At 36.0% G+C, this 13,021-nt stretch overlaps 1 protein-coding gene across 2 annotated transcripts in view; it reads left to right on the top strand.

The window, feature by feature from the left end:
- LOC149602673 (uncharacterized) overlaps nt 1-13,021 on the top strand; it is a 66,373-nt gene that overhangs the window by 17,067 nt on the left and 36,285 nt on the right. For both annotated transcript variants that reach the window (XM_089860858.1, XM_089860857.1), the window contains exon 2: nt 8,910-8,987. In XM_089860858.1, coding sequence (XP_089716984.1) covers nt 8,910-8,987 — 78 coding nt within the window. The remainder of the gene's footprint in view (nt 1-8,909; nt 8,988-13,021) is intronic.

The following is a 13,021-nucleotide window of genomic DNA, read 5'->3' as shown; positions in this document are numbered from 1 at the left end:
AAATTGATAGCTAATAAATTGCGATCAATTTACTCGTAGAATTACTTGTCGGTTTTTTTTCTCTCTCTCTCTCTCTCTCTCTCTCTCTCTCTCTCTCTCTCTCTCTCTCTCTCTCTCTCTCTCTCTCTCTCTCTCTCTCTCTCTCTCTCTCTCTCTCTCTCTCTCTCTCTCTCTCTCTCTCTCTCTCTCTTTTTTCAAGTCACCTTGTTAAAAGGAATAATTCTTTTTCTTTCTGGTGTTTTTAACTGGAACAATTTCAACTACGGTTAAAAGTAGTTTATATCTCAAGCTTGTTACTTGGCATGAGAGGCGTAGTGACATTTGGCATAATTGAAACCGATGCGGTGCATTTAAACAGGGGCCACGCAAAAGACGCCTAAGTAGAGTGGTGACACCCTATTGTATACTGTGTATTTCCGAAACTTTAATAATTTACACAGTATGGTTATACCCTACTTATAATACACCCCCCATCCCATGTTACCTAAGCTAGGGATTTGATGTTTTGGTGAAATATCCGTGTAAAGGTATTGTGAAGTTCTAGAGTCGGATTTTAAAATTCAGTTTCACCGTCTTAGATCTTGAATGTTTTATTAATGCATCATATCGCTTCCGGAACAAACATAATAATTTCCGGAATAAACATATTCATTTCCGTCACAAGTATATTCATTTCCGTCACAAGTATATTCATTTCCGTCACAAATATATTCATTTCCGTCACAAGTATATTCATTTCCGTCACAAGTATATTCATTTCCGTCACAAGTATATTCATTTCCGTCACAAGTATATTCATTTCCGTCACAAGTATATTCATTTCCGTCACAATTATATTCATTTCCGTCACAAACATAAGCACTTGTGGCACAAAAATGGCTGTTTACGCCACGACAATGTTCGTTTTAGGTTCATAAATGTTCAAATTATGTTAAAAGTTGTTTTCATCCCGCAATATTTGTTGCCGAAATGACAAGCGCTTTGCTTTTTATCCACAATTGTCTATTCGGAAGCTGGAACGTTTTTTCACAAAAATCTGAAATTTTGGAAGTGTTCATGTTGAAATATTTCAAGTGTGGTTTGATCGCTGGTTTGATCGTAAGATAATTTTAAGATATTTCACAGGTCCTTTGAAAACAAGACGTTACTAGGTATCGTAAATTGCAAAAAGAAAAGAAATATTATGTCATATTGTCAAGGGTTAATGGCTGAACGGGGTTTTCCCCCATCCATTTCTTCACCCACATATTCCATTTATCACCCCAGCAGTGAAATTTGGGAGTCAAGAATAAAGAAACAATATATTATTTTTATTGTTTTCCGTACAAATACATTTTTAGGACAGACGTCTGTCTCTGTCTGTCTGCTCAGGGTCTTTGTTTTTAAAGTAATCCCATCAATTCTTAAAAAAAAATATACTTTTTCGCGGTTCCACCTCCTGATCAATTGGGCTGGATCATTTCGCATCATTCCTGGTTAACGCCTCTCTACCTTATAACCAAAAGAACGTTCTGCTTCCGTATTAAACCCTAAATACTACTTTACTAAGTTACCATTGTCAAATTAATTCAAGCTGTATTTGTTAACAAATCTATTGACACTGCGCTAAAAAGGGTTGAATCGTAATTTAGGGTGTGGTGCAGATTTTAGGCTGAAAGTTACAAATGACAAATACACTATATACAGCTTTTGGTTACGAATTAGTATGGCATGACACCTTTTTAGTTTTTCTCATTTCTTAACATCACTGAAGGAAATAAAGACAATTTTCTCAGGTTTAACTTCAAGCCAAGTACTTTCTTTAACTATATCTTAACTACTAGCCTTTCCATCCGCAGCCTCTTGGGTCACCAAAAACTCACACCCATTTTGTGAAAACTGTGTTTAGTTATGCTTTCCGTAAAGAGATACAGTTGGAACGATTGAATATGTATGTTGAGAAGAACAGGTGCCTTTTTTGGGGTCTCCATTATATTTTTGTTTTTCAATCTCTGTATGTTAAGTTATAAGTTGGTCGGGGTGGTAGACTGGGTTCCGGCTGGCCACTTTCTTCGATTCGCATGGTTAATCCACTTCCCCCGTAAGCCGCTATATTGTAAATAGGACCGAAAATAAAAGAGGCTCCATCTTTAAAACCTCGTTTCCATACAAGGGATACAATGAGTAATGATTTTAATTTAAAATAAAAACCCGAATTGAAAACCCCAAAAACACCAAAGCAGACTTAAGTGTTTTTGTTTTTTCTTCAACTTGGCATAGGCTAATATCAAAATTTTAATTGTTTTTTTTTTGGTTTTTAATCTGATATTATGTGTCGAAAAAATATAGATTTATATCAACGCCGATTAAATTGTAACCTTGCTATAGATATAATTATAGTCTGGTTAAAAAAACTAGTTGAGACAATTTTTATACCACAACCCAAGTAATTAATTTTCAGTGGATTTACGTGACCCTACGTACTTTTGGGCTCAAGTCAAAATTGTATAATAATTTATTAACTTCCAATGACGTCTTTTGTACTGTAGTGCCACTATTGAAGACTCGGTGGTGTGTTTTTGTTTACGAAGACACTGGGACACACTGTCCAGGTCCTCAACCCTCAATGACGCACGCACGAGTTACCAGACTTGTATGTCAGTAGAGTGGCGCAATTTTAGACAACGTTCTTTCTTTCGTTAGGCCTAACACAGACAATCCGTCAGTGTCTTCAGCCCTATATCAGGATACAAACGAGAGGTTCGTCTCGGTTGAATCCATGAGAATGTCATGAGTGATTCGAAAGAGTGTTTTCTTTCTTCTTAGCCTAACGTAACCGAGGCTTAGGGATTTTTTTATTTTTTGGTCAATTTCCATTTCCTCCGACAATTTCACCCTCTGGCGTCGACTACTTTAACTTTTAGGCCTAACGTACCGCGGGAATAGAATAATCTTCATTCTTTTAACGTAACTAGACCTTGAAGTTAGCGGGCCACGATCCGCCCCGCTAACACGTAATAATGGCCCCTTATTTTTTAAGCGGAATAAGTCCCCCTCCCTTGAAATCTCACCAAATCTCTCTAATCTATCTCCCCGGTGAGGTGAGGTGAAGCTTGAGTTTCTCTTTCGGACGATGCGATAAGTGGTGAATCGCGACGAAGTGGTCCAATTTTAAACCATCGCTTCGTAAGGGCAAAAAGTGATATCTAGTTTATTAGGGAGAAGGTATAAATTGGCCACATTTCCAGCTTTATCTCCAGTCACTCCAAACGTATAGTAGGTCCGGAGTTAATCCCCGCCTCTAAATTACAACCAGCATCTCATTGGTTCTTGAAAACTCACGTCAGCGCGACGCGAATGAGGAAAATTAATTGTATTTTCCGACTGAGGAGAGGGAGACGAAATAGCCCGGCCTCCTTTTACACCCCCCCCTCCTTGTATTTTGAAAGGGGGACTGGGACTATGGCTCGCGAATACTTAGGCATCTTATACCTTCTCCCTAGTAAACTAGATATCGCTTCTTGGTAAGGGTATATCGTTACTTCTATATAATTAAGCATTAGCTCTAGTTCAACCGCGTTTACGCTCCAGTACTTCTTTCTAAGCCTTAAATCTATCTCTACCTTACTCCATCCACTCCGTAGGTGGATCCCCAAATTTTCCCCCAAAAATCTTCCAAATTATCTTTTGATTTATCCGTAACGCTAGCTTCCCAACCAATTGATTTTCAACCTTGTCCGTATTAAGTCTAAATCACTGGCGTTGTCAATCGTAGTTAAGATGGGGTTTGAACGAATTTAGTTTAGGGGGCAGGTGACTTAATTCCAAGGACATTTTCTATGCCAGATTTAAGATATTTTATTATTAGTTTTTTTATAATAGAAATGTTCCTTTTAAATGAGATAATTTCGAATCGGGTGTGTAATTAATCGTTTTCAATTATACCAATTTTAAATATGTCGTTTAAAACAAGTCCCTGTTGATTGGATTTGATTTGCATTTTTAAAGATTGGTTATACGTGACATTTAAAAATCATACGCACGTCAATATTTTAAGAATTTTAAATTTTTTTCTTTCCTTTTAAAAATCAAGTTATATTTGGTAAACACCTTCGTATGTATATAATTATTTATTTTATAACCTTAAATTATATAAAACAACATTAATTTAAATTTAAAATTTACTTAGCTACGTCAGACACATTCCGTTATGGAGTTCTTGGCTTAAATCTTTCAATACCTTTTATTAATATTAAATTTTAAACTAATTACGAGATATAAATAGCTATAGCTTCGTTTTTGGCTTCTATTATTTTAAAGGGGTAGTGAACAAACATAATTATCTGAAAAAAAAAATAAGAAATGAATGGAACCAAGAGTAGCGTACCATTTTGAATTAAATTACACCAGAAGTGAGATGAGACCAGAAGTACTGAGCTAACGAAATTCTTCACTCGGCGAAAGTGAATATTCTTGATAACACACCAACGGTTGGCCCTCTAGTAGCGGTTTCTGAATTTTCCCTCCAAAACGTGAGACGCTCGTGGCGGTAGACGGCTGAACTAGATTCCAGCACCCGCGTTCGTGTTCCGTGGCTTTAGGTTGAGGGGAAGGAGGTAGGAAATGTTTTTGGAACTCGAACAATTTTTTGCTCTCTAGTTTTAGCGCCTGGGAAGCGGCGTAAAATCCTCAAATTTGTTCACTAGTGCCAGGATCTACTAGCAATGCTAGAGCCCTTCACTTCTACTCTCATCTCACTTCTGATTACACTAACAAATAAGAAAGAATTAATTCAAAGTAACGTGAATTGAAAACGACTTCGAATTTCAGGAGTTGCATGATAAAGAAAATTAATTGACTTTTTCTCCCCATAAACTAATTAATTGAACCATGGATCAAAATTTTAATATTAATATTAATGATAATTATTTAATTACTTTAAAACACCAGATGAGAGTGGATAGAGGCCTAGTGCGATTAAAGATTAAGGGTATTTAGACCTACACTTTGAAATTTACTCGCGCTGTTTACAACATCACCTCATTTTCGTAAAAAAGGCACACTCTTCCACCACTTATCAACTCTCGGCACTTAGTTAAGGAAAAAACCTTGAGCTAACTCTCCCCAAATTTCTTACGACTTCGACTATAAACCAATTTGGTTTCGAAGTAGGTGTATTTAATTGTCTCAACCAAAAATCTATTGTTTTCTTCGCGGGGGTGGTAGAGAAAGAGAGATAAGACAAGGAGGAGGGGGGGGGGGTTTATAAGCACACCGCGTACCTATTAAATATAAAGACAGGATTTTAAGTTAGAAGAAAGAGCTACGTAATAATAATGCTTCAAGGGGAAACCCTCTTAAAGGCGCCTTTAGACTTACTTGTCCGAGATATTGCTTGTAATGACGTGAAAAGCGGGGAATAGGGGTAAGAGGGTGATTGCGGTTGTAACGTTCTGCGTTCTTTTTGCATTGCTTTCATTTGAATTAACACTTGTGTTAGAGGTAAAATGTCGTACGTGACATTTTTCTATATTTTCGTAGTTTGAGCTTAATTTTATTAAATATTTTGAGCGTTTTAAGCTCAAATCGTTGGTGTTTTACGCAGAATTCATTCGCATTACAATCAAATAACGTACGAACATAACATCCTCGAAATACTTTATAGCTAAAATTCGTCTGCTAATTTTAGTTGACACTGAAAATGTAAAGATCCCACTCACTCAATCTTGAAATTAAATACTTAATTTTCATTTGTGTGATTTATTAGTTTACAATAAATTGATCAAACTTTAATATAAAGAAAGTATAGGCGAGGATTTTTAGAATTCTAGACCCAAAACATTTGAGACCATTTCATACGCAATATGATATTACGTACTTACTTAATTTTAATTCTGAATATATGAGCAATTTCCATAAGAACATTAGAAGCAGTGAGAGTGGAGAGAGAAATGGGGGAGGGGGAGGAACAATTCCAATTTGGGATCACTGGGTCGTTACGGTCGCGCGATGATTACTTGCAAGCCCAAGATGAAAATAAAAGGAGAAACTTTTACTTTTCGTCGTCGATTATTATTATAAGCGTATTCCGTCCCCCCACCGCCTACTTATTATACCCCCTTTAGACTTATTCTTTACTTCAAGGTAGACCTACTAGCACCCTATTTCTCGCATCAACCGTAATCTTCAGGGCAGAACAATCTGATTCGGAAACCGCTCGACCCGTTTCGGGAAGTTTTTTCTATTCATTACACTATTATTCTATCTAATATTGAAGCTGTTTGGACGTGTACGCTTGTTTTGAGTTTTAAAAGAGTTAAGGCAATCTTTGTCGCGAGATATTTAACGTGTTCTAAGTTCGATACCATTGGATTAATGAATTTGGTGTGTTTTTGAACGTTAATATTTCAACGTAAATATGTTGAGTGTTGCTAATATGGATACCTTTATTTTGAATCAGGTATTTTTCAATTTTTCTTTCGGTGAATTTTATCATACTTTTATCAGGGATAACTTTTACCCGAGGCTGTAAAATATGTCAGGGATTTGGAACATTGGACAAAATGTCAGGGATAAGTCAGGGATTGAAAGGGTTATCCATAAATTTCAGGGATTTAAAGGGTTTTCCATAAATTTCAGAGATAAGTCAGGGATGTAAAGGGTTTTCCATAAATTTCAGAGATACGGCAGGGATGTTAAGGGTTGTCCATAAATTTCAGAGATACGGCAGGGATGTTAAGGGCTTTCCATAAATTTCAGAGATAAGTCAGGGATGTTAAGGGCTTTCCATAAATTTCAGAGATAAGTCAGGGATGTTAAGGGCTTTCCATAAATTTCAGAGATAAGTCAGGGATTTAAAGGGTTTTCCATAAATTTCAGAGATAAGTCAGGGATTTAAAGGGTTTTCCATAAATTTCAGAGATAAGTCAGGGATTTAAAGGGTTTTCCATAAATTTCAGAGATAAGTCAGGGATTTAAAGGGTTTTCCATAAATTTCAGAGATAAGTCAGGGATGTAAAGGGTTTTCCATAAATTTCAGAGATAAGTCAGGGATGTAAAGGGTTTTCCATAAATTTCAGGGATTGGTCAGGGATTTCGTTTGGTATAACAAAAAATGCTTCGAGCAATGCTTCGGTGTGATGAAGTGGGCTCCGGTAAACACCTTAAAATAGTCCCAGGGATAATGCCAAAATTTGATAAGGGATAAACTGGAAAAATCAATATAGAAATTTCGCTCGAACTCTGTTTATGGGTAGTTTATTTTTCGATAAAGAAACAAATAATTCCCTAGTGCCCTTTAGTATATAATTTCACCGGTGTTTAAACACTTTCTCCAATAAATAGCGCTGTAAATTACGTGTATTAAAACCCCGCAGAGTCCGTTAAATTTAAATATTAAATTCAACCTGACGTCCAAAACCGTAATTATTTATTTATATATTTATTTGTTTATTTAAAACTTTAAACTCAGAATCAATTTATTAGGTTACACAACATACGTCCGGAAATAAATTTCTCACCCAGCCCTTGATTAATTCTCATTTCCTTTTAATGGTAGCTAAACAGTCAAAACATTTTATAAAAATAACATCAAATATTAACCAACTTCCGAAGTGGTAATATTTATCGAACTCGCCAAATAAATTTTATAAATATTCATAAGAATAAATGAAATATATGAACTAGTTTTTAATTTTTTTCCTTACTAGGGAGAGTTCTTTGGGATTAAAAAAATTCCCGTGTTAATAAATTAAACATAACTCTACGTAATTAATATTTGCAATGAGGATGTTTAAAAAAACACCCAATATTATTTATTATAAATTAACTCGAGGATTAAAAATAACAAGTATTTAAATTCACTTTTTAAGCCCGGTCACGTTTTGACCATTTATATATACTCGCACTATAGCTTAGGCGTATATATTTTTTCTTTGTTTTTGTTTCATACTTGCTGAAGTGAAAAATCTCGGTTTTAATGAGTTTCACCTTGGAATATCGGCGTTATAGTGTTTTAACTAATTTTCCACCCTCTCTGATCAATAAAACAGACCAAGTTAGGCGCGGATAACCTCATTTTAAACTAGGTGATAGCAACCGGGATTTTTGTTGTCTAAAGGGCCGATGATTGGCTTGAATTCGTAAGGTTTTTAAATCTGATTAAGTTTAATTGGCTTCGTAAAAATCTAATACAGAAGCTTTAGTTTGTATAATTCCAGATAATTCCTACTATGAATGGGTGCAATTTGTATAATTTCTGCAAGATGGTTTCATTGGGTTGAATTTAGTTAAGAGGGTTTAATGTGACAGAATTCTGAACCAGGGATAGATTTAATTTTAGAAGTCGGAATGGTGAACAGTGTAATCTGGGCGCGCGTCAAAGTCCCGGACCCCCCTTCCACGGGACGGAGGGGTATGAGAGAAGAGGCGGGTCATAGCGACAGAGATAAAAAGGAATTACGTATTTTTCGCCGTCCCCGTCAGCGACGTCATCAAAACGTAGTTTAAGTGAGCCAATAAGATAATTTGAACTTTTCGTTACGTGTTGGAGGGAGGGGCTCTTTACTGGGCTATGAGTCGGACTCAACTAAATATTCACCGTTCTCCATTCCATTCCTACCTCTAAAATTAAATCTATCCCTGTCTGAACCAACACACAAACTGAAAATCCAATTTCATCATCCCTTTAAACTGTTGATTTAATTAACACAAAAAATTTGAAGATAAACAATAAAGAAAAAGACGTTCTTATTTATTATAGACGAATTTCCGAAACTATATACTAACACCAACTAAATGTACACAACTATAGCGATATAAATTATTACTTTTATTTTTTGTTCATTATGTTTTCCATCCCCTAAAACATGGCTTGTTAAAAATCGTGAAGAATTAATTTTAATTATGTTTTTTTCTTTTTTCTTTTATAGATGAACCAGCTATGTAAAGTATGTGGCGAGCCTGCAGCTGGGTACCATTTCGGGGCTTTTACTTGCGAAGGTTGCAAGGTAAATGATCATTTTATTTACTTGAATTATATACTTGTTTTCTTGTTTGTTTCTCAAACGAGGGAGGTTTACTCGCGAATCGATACTCACGGTTTTTGGTTTTCACGATCACTGCCTGCCACAGTTTTAAGCCAACTTCCTATTGTATATTGTTACAATAGCACCTATATCTATTATATTTGGCACCCTCTTGTAACTTTTATACAAGTTATAGGGTGTGGTGTATTTGTAATAATTATTTTGGTAAAACAAAGTTAAATTGCGGAAACAAATTGAGGAATTATAGTTTTTCAGATGCTTTGAATTATAGATAATTGCTCGTCATATTTAGTTGAACTTCTCTCGTATGTCTCTATTGTAGATAAGAAGTGATACCTAGTTTACTAGGGAGAAATTATAAGATGCCTAAGTATTGGTGCTCCATAGTCCCAGTCCCCTTTTCCAAAATACAAGGGGGGACGTAAAAGGAGGCCGAGCTATTTCGCCTCTCCTCAGTCGGAAAATACGTAATTTTCGTCATTCGCGTCGCGCTGACCTGAGTTTTCAAGAACCAATGAGATGCTGGTTGTAATTTAGAGGCGGGGATTAACTCCGGACCTACGTAACGTTTGGACTGGAGATAAAGCTTGAAATGTGGCGAATTTATACCTTCTCCCTAATAAACAAGATATAAATTCTTGGTGTAGATTAATATATAAACTTCTGTGAGATATCATACTTCTGAAAAATGTTTCTAACATCGATAAACCCCTCGGATAAACCACTACACCGTACGTTCAAATAAAACGGTATTCAACCTTACACTTAAATTCTTACAACATGAACTTTCGGCAATTCCTTATTAAAATAAACACAGTGATTTTCTACAATAATTCTATTATGTTCTAAAGGACATTGGGGATAATTACAAGTTCTTAACGAGCTCGACATTCGTGTTCGCCGTCGACGTATGTACGTGTATTGTTACAAGAAATCTTCAGCCAAATTACGTTATTATACCATATAGAGTAAGATAATCCCGGTTGTCGCGGCCACGTCGGTTCTCGCTAATTATAGGGCTACTGTACATAAGACGAAAATCGCCCCATCGCCCAGTACTAACTCATTACTGCGAGGCATACCCGCCCTACTCGCTGTTTTCACTACGAATTCGTACCAAAATCATAGGCAGGCTCTGAGTTATTTCGTTTTAATTCATTAAGCCTTAGGCTATGGTATAATTTAATCTATGGAAAATATATTATATACTTAAGTTCTACTTCGTAACCTCCCCTGTCGACCTCGAACCTCACGAATCCTCATTAGGCTTAGAGCTGCTCGTGCTTTTCAACAAAAGAAAACCCATAATCCACGAAATATACTCCAATTGTTTTTGGTGAATTTTTTTTAAAGAAAACAGCGGGATATCCTAGGGCGATTGCGGGTAAAGAATGAGAACTTAAATACTAACTTGGAATTTAAACAAATCGTCACGAAATTCCATTCTTTCCTATGATCTGTTTTAAATTCTCTAAACTAAAGCGGTTCGTGTCGTGATGCGCCCGCTGTACAGTGTTTTTTCCCAAAACATTTTCCAAGAAGGGATATCTAGTTTACTAGGGAGAAGTTATAAGATGCCTAAGTATTCGCGCGCCATGGTCCCAGTCCCCCTTTCAAAATACAAGGGGGACGTAAAAGGAGGCCGGGCTAATTCACCTCTCCTCAGACGGAAAATACGTAATTTTCGTCATTCGCGTCGCGCTAACGTGAGTTTTCAAGAACCAATGAGATGATGGTTGTAATTTGGAGGTGTGGATTAACTTCGGACCTTCGTTTGGACTGGAGATAAAGCTAGAAATGTGACGAATTTATACCTTCTCCCTAATAAACTAGATATCACTTCTTGATTTTTCTAAGTTTCTTTAACCGTTCGAAGCCACCCCCCCCCCCGCCCGTTTATTAAGTCGAAAATTACATAGATATATCCTTTTACTAAGTCCGCGGTGTAGAATTTACAGTCGGTAATCATGAAAAGAGGACCACATCGTGGACCTCAAAAACTACAGTATTATGCGATAAAGTTCCCTTAATTTTATTATAATTTCATCCTTATGTACAAGTTAAGTTAAAAATGAACCGCTTTTTCTTTTCTCCTTCTAATTAACGTAATACTTGACTTCACGATTCAAAGTTTAAATACCCTATCCTTTTAAAGAGTAAGGAAAACCAATTGCGTGCAGTCTACGCGTTCCAATGGGAAAATTGTAAAAATTGATATGTCAAAAGGTTGAAACCCAAAAAATTGGTTTTTGGTTCTTTTTATTTTGCTATACTTTACCGTGTCACGACTTTTAGACCAATAATCCAACAAACTGGATTGATAAGCAATATAAAATAAGATATGTTCCATAAGTTTGCCACTGGTTACTGAGAGATTGTTATGAAGTGACGTCGGTGAAGCGTCATAGATTCTCGTTAAACGACGCCTGGTGAGGGGCTGTCAAAGGATTAGTACAGACTAAATAGGAAGATGGACTGCAAAACCATTTGTAGTAAATTCTCGCTTGTCGTTCTCGAACTAGCTCGAGCTGTAAGTCTCTGATCAAACTTATGGAACATACATTATAATCTTAGGCTTTTAACATTATTGTTTCCTTAAAGTTAATTGGTCTAATTTCGAGTTATTTCTGGATGAAACCATTAATATTTATTTAATAATTTACTATTGTAAAATTAATCATTTCTACTTAAATTTACTCGATTTTGAACCCGTATTTAATTTTAGCATTTTTTTAACCGTGAGAAATTTTAAGTAGATTGCCTCTTTCTCAAATTCATTTATCTATTTAGTAATACCGTCTCGTAGTTTCTAATCTGGCCACGGTAATGGTACATACTTAGGTTTAAAATGGACACCACCCTGAAAATTGGATTGTATACTTTAATACCAAAACTCTTATAAATAAGAGTTTCCTAGCACGTAATCTCCAGTTGACCTTTTTGGTTCTTCCTTTTTTTCTTTTCTTTTTCAAATGTTTTCTTCCCATGCTGTCCCCGAACCTCTTGACCTTTTCATTCGAGTCGGGGTCAAAGTTGAGGACAGCAAAACCATAGATTCTCATTGCCCTATAAGGTTTACCGGGAAGGAGGGACGTTTATACTGATCTTTGTTGGATATAAATCCATTAATCGTGACGTATCCTCGCCCAGTTGTTGTCTCGTAGATTCATTCCTCAAGGCTTACCTTCCTTTCTACCTTATACTTTCCTCGTTTCAAAAACGATTTTGCAGGGTTATCTTCGAAGGAAGAATGAAATCATATTTGGGTGTTAATTTATAAGTGATTTTGGACAATTTTTTTTATGGTGGAACGCAACTTAGTGGTACTCCTTAACCAATCATAACCCCTTTTTTATGATTGTAAGGGGGTTGACACGGGTCAGGGAAAAACCTGGGAAATCAGGGAATTTCAAAATGGACGGGGAAAGTTAAGGAATTCAAAATAGGCCAAAAAGGTCAGGGCAAAGTTAGGGAATTGTAAAATGGGTCAAAAAAGGTTAGGAAAAAGTCAGGGGATTTAAAATTTGACCCAAAAATGTCAGGGAAAATAAGGGAATTGAAAAAAGGCCAAAAAGGTCAGGGAAAGTTAGGGAATTGAAAAATGGGCCAAAAGGTGTCAGGGAAAAATTTCAAAACAAACAGGGAATTGCAAAAAGGTGCAAAATGATAAGGAAAACGTTTGGGAATTTTAAAATTTTGTACAAAGTCAGGGAAAATCAGGGAATTACAAAATGGGCCAAAAAGGTCAGGGAAAACCCGGTAAATATCAGGGAATTTCAAATATCTTAATCGTTCCTTTAACCAATATGATTAAATTTTCCACGAACATCCTGAGACACCAGTTACTAAAATTTTAAATTTCATTTCATTGTACCTTTATGGGGGGAGGGCTTCTTTAAAGGGGAACCGAAGCTTATAGGAGAATCAGGATCGTAATTTGATGATACTGTTTTGACACGAAGCATCTGGCTAGTCGCTAAAGTTATCAGTTTTTC

The sequence above is a fragment of the Phalangium opilio genome, unplaced genomic scaffold, assembly GCF_054372755.1.
Source record: "Phalangium opilio isolate 3A_F unplaced genomic scaffold, DU_Popi_V2 ptg000354l_1, whole genome shotgun sequence".
In the NCBI taxonomy this organism is placed as follows: domain Eukaryota; kingdom Metazoa; phylum Arthropoda; class Arachnida; order Opiliones; family Phalangiidae; genus Phalangium; species Phalangium opilio.
Note: the sequence above shows the minus strand (reverse complement) of the source record. Positions and strands in the feature narration are given on the sequence as shown.